Raw genomic sequence first — 3,030 nt, 5'->3', positions numbered from 1 at the left:
AGTTTGACTCGCTTGATCCTTGCTGCAGGTAGTGGCATGCCCCACCCTTAACAAAAAACCATTTGCGAGCATTACAAGGCAGTTTAATTAATCAAAAAAAATAGGAGCAGGAGAATTCTGCCGAGCTAATTAAAATGCTAACCGCTTTGAAGAAAAGAGTTGAGCTGAAAATATTAATTTAGTTTCGTTTGCTACTTCTTTTCATCAATGTGGGGCGTGTATGCGATGACGCAAAGGATTTGCCCACAGGACCTGTTGATGTTGATATTAGAAATGCATTAAAAATTTAATTTTTTTTAGCTTGGAGTTTAAAAAACGATTAAAGCGATGCTACAGCCACTAGGGTTGCATTCTTGCCTCATTAAGTGGCATGCAGCTGGTGGTTGCGCAGCGCGTATTTATTTTTTTATACTTTTATGCATTTATTATGGTGGCGAGCTTGTTACAGTTAACGGTATTGCTATTGGCCTCTGATCGTGCCACACAACAAAGTTGCAAGCAGCATTTATATGCGCGCTTTAATTGTGGCAAGCGCAGCGCCTAGACTTGGCTGCAAGCAGGAGTGGAGAGTGAGGTGGTGTGTGGTGTGTGGCAGCTTGGCTGTCAACTTTGTCAAGTGGGGCAGGCAGCTCATGCAAATGGCAGCTTGGGGGCAATTTATATGCATGAGGCAGCACACACTTGTGGGATTTGTCTGCTGCTTGCAACTCGCGTTCTTCTTCGTGATCTTGTTGCTGTTTTTTTGTTGTTGCCTCTTGTTATGTTAAGCACCCTGATCGGAAGCACGTGTCAAATGCGGCAAATGCGGCAATGCTTAATGCAAAAGAACAGTTGAACGTTAACCAAGGCCACCAGACATGCCGCCTGCCACATGCCACATGCACTCAAGCTTCAACTCAGCCCCAACCTACGACGCACACAACACAGATACAAATATAGAGAATATATCTGAGCGTATTGTGCGAATATGAATACACTTGAAATAATTATTTTGCTTAATTTTTTTATCAGAATTTATACATTTTATATACACTTAACTCTCTCAACAAACTTTAATCAAGCCTTTCGCTTTTTTTATATATAAATTTCACTCAATTTAATTGGCCATATAAAGTATCTACGCATTTATTCGAGTTCAATTGTGTATAATAAAAATATCAAGTGCTTGGCAATCCTTTCAACAAAGGAAGTCAGAGTCGCAAGAATTTTGCAGTGCAACGTAGAATTGGGGGCACCAACAACAACAACAACAACAACAACAGTTTGAGCTGCAGTGAAAGTGGCACAGTCAGTGGCAGTGGCAGTGGCACTAACATGATGGATCACAATTTTTATATGCAAGTTCACAACTGAGCGCTGCGCAGTTTCTTATAAAAAATAAAAAACATTTTTTTGTAAATTTTATTTTTTATACTTGTCTGCTTTGAATGCATTGACAAAGTCCTTTTATGATTATGCTGCTGCTTCTTCTTCTTCTTCTACTTCTACAGTTTTGTTGCTGTGACAAGGATCAGCAGCGTGGCAGCATTGTGTGGCAAGAACGAGAGAACATTTGATTTAAGTCTCGATTTCGACTGAGATTTTCCCAAACTGTCTTTTGGCAAAAAGCAAAAGGAAAAACTAAGCAAAACAATAGAAGAAAAGCAGCAAGAGAACAAGTACAGAGGGAGAGCGCGCGAGCGAGAGGGAGGGAGAGAGCGAGAGAGCTAGGGGTAGGGGCACCCACATGAGGCAGCAACCCCTAAAATTTGAGGCGAACCCTTAGAGCGCGCGAGCGAGAGCGCAAGAGCCTAAAAGCGAGAGCGAGAGCGAGAGCGAGAGCGAGAGATCGGGATCACTTTGCCATGGGGCAGGTAGCGCCTTGGACTTGCCTCAGACGCGTATATAAAGCGCAGCCTGCAGGACGTGCAACATCATTCAGGAATCTGATTCCAAACAGTGAACAACCAAACTCAAACTTCATTTTTTTTTTATAAACAAATACACGGATTACAAACAACAACAACATGACGAGCATCTGCAGCAGCAACAACTATCAGCACTTTCAACTGAGCAATGGCAACATTATGCTGCAGCAACAGCAGCAACAATTTGCATTGCTGCAACAGCAGCAGCAGCAGCAGCAACAGCAACATCAATTGCTGGCACCCAAGCCACTGCCACTGGGCAATAGTCAGCTGCAGAACATGCAACACGTTGCCGGTCAGCTGAAGAAGTACTACAACAACAACTTGCCACACTTTGGCGGCAGCAACGACAGCAGTGATCCACAAGTGACACCATCCGTGCAACGTCGCAATGCACGCGAGCGCAATCGCGTCAAGCAGGTGAACAACGGATTTGTCAACTTGCGTCAGCACTTGCCACAAACAGTGATCAACACATTGTCGCATGGTGGACGCGGCGCCAGCAAGAAACTCTCCAAGGTCGACACACTGCGCATTGCCGTTGAATATATCCGTGGACTGCAGGACATGCTGGAAGGACAAGAGTCGACGCGTCGTCTCTTCACCACCAGCGGCGGCGGCGGCGGCAACAGCAGCAGCGATGAGAGCAGCAGCAACAGCAGCTACCAAGATCAGGACCAGGACTACACTCACTACCAGGCGCCACATTCCTATCACTCTGCCTCACCCACGCCCAGCTACAGCGACTCCGATCTTAGTGGCAGCTATGTCAAGCAGGAGCAAGAAGAAGAGCAACAGCAATTGCCACTGCAACAACAATTCAAATTCGAATCCTTTGACAGCTTCAGCGACGAGCAGCCCGACGATGAGGAGCTGCTCGACTACATCAGCTCCTGGCAGGAACAGTGAGTGGGAGTGCAGTCAAACCCAAGTGTAAAAATTTTGTACATAACACGCTTCGTTGCCTTAGTGAGAACAAGTCCCAGCACCTCTAGCTATAATTTTTTTTTTGTGTTTAGTTTTTAAGCAACATGGAAGACATTGATTTAAAACAATTTTTTTTTTTTTATTAGCCTTAAGTTTTGTTATAAGCATGGAAGACACTAAACTAATTTAAGTTTTT

The 3,030-nt window shown here is 44.4% G+C and overlaps 1 protein-coding gene across 1 annotated transcript; it reads left to right on the top strand.

The window, feature by feature from the left end:
* The first annotated feature begins 2,006 nt into the window (after nucleotides 1–2,006).
* LOC108606192 (achaete-scute complex protein T3) lies at nucleotides 2,007–2,816 on the top strand. Its single transcript, XM_017996051.1, has one exon. The coding sequence runs from the start codon at nucleotides 2,007–2,009 to the stop codon at nucleotides 2,814–2,816; it is 810 nt and encodes a 269-aa protein (XP_017851540.1).
* Nucleotides 2,817–3,030: the final 214 nt, after the last annotated feature.

Source organism: Drosophila busckii, chromosome X (assembly GCF_011750605.1).
Source record: "Drosophila busckii strain San Diego stock center, stock number 13000-0081.31 chromosome X, ASM1175060v1, whole genome shotgun sequence".
Classification (NCBI taxonomy): Eukaryota; Metazoa; Arthropoda; class Insecta; order Diptera; family Drosophilidae; genus Drosophila; species Drosophila busckii.
This window is presented reverse-complemented; position numbering and strand designations above follow the sequence as displayed.

Bases quoted from the DNA above. Each gene is read 5' to 3' on its own strand.
- LOC108606192 (XM_017996051.1), top strand. From the start codon at position 2,007: ATGACGAGCATCTGCAGCAGCAACAACTATCAGCACTTTCAACTGAGC.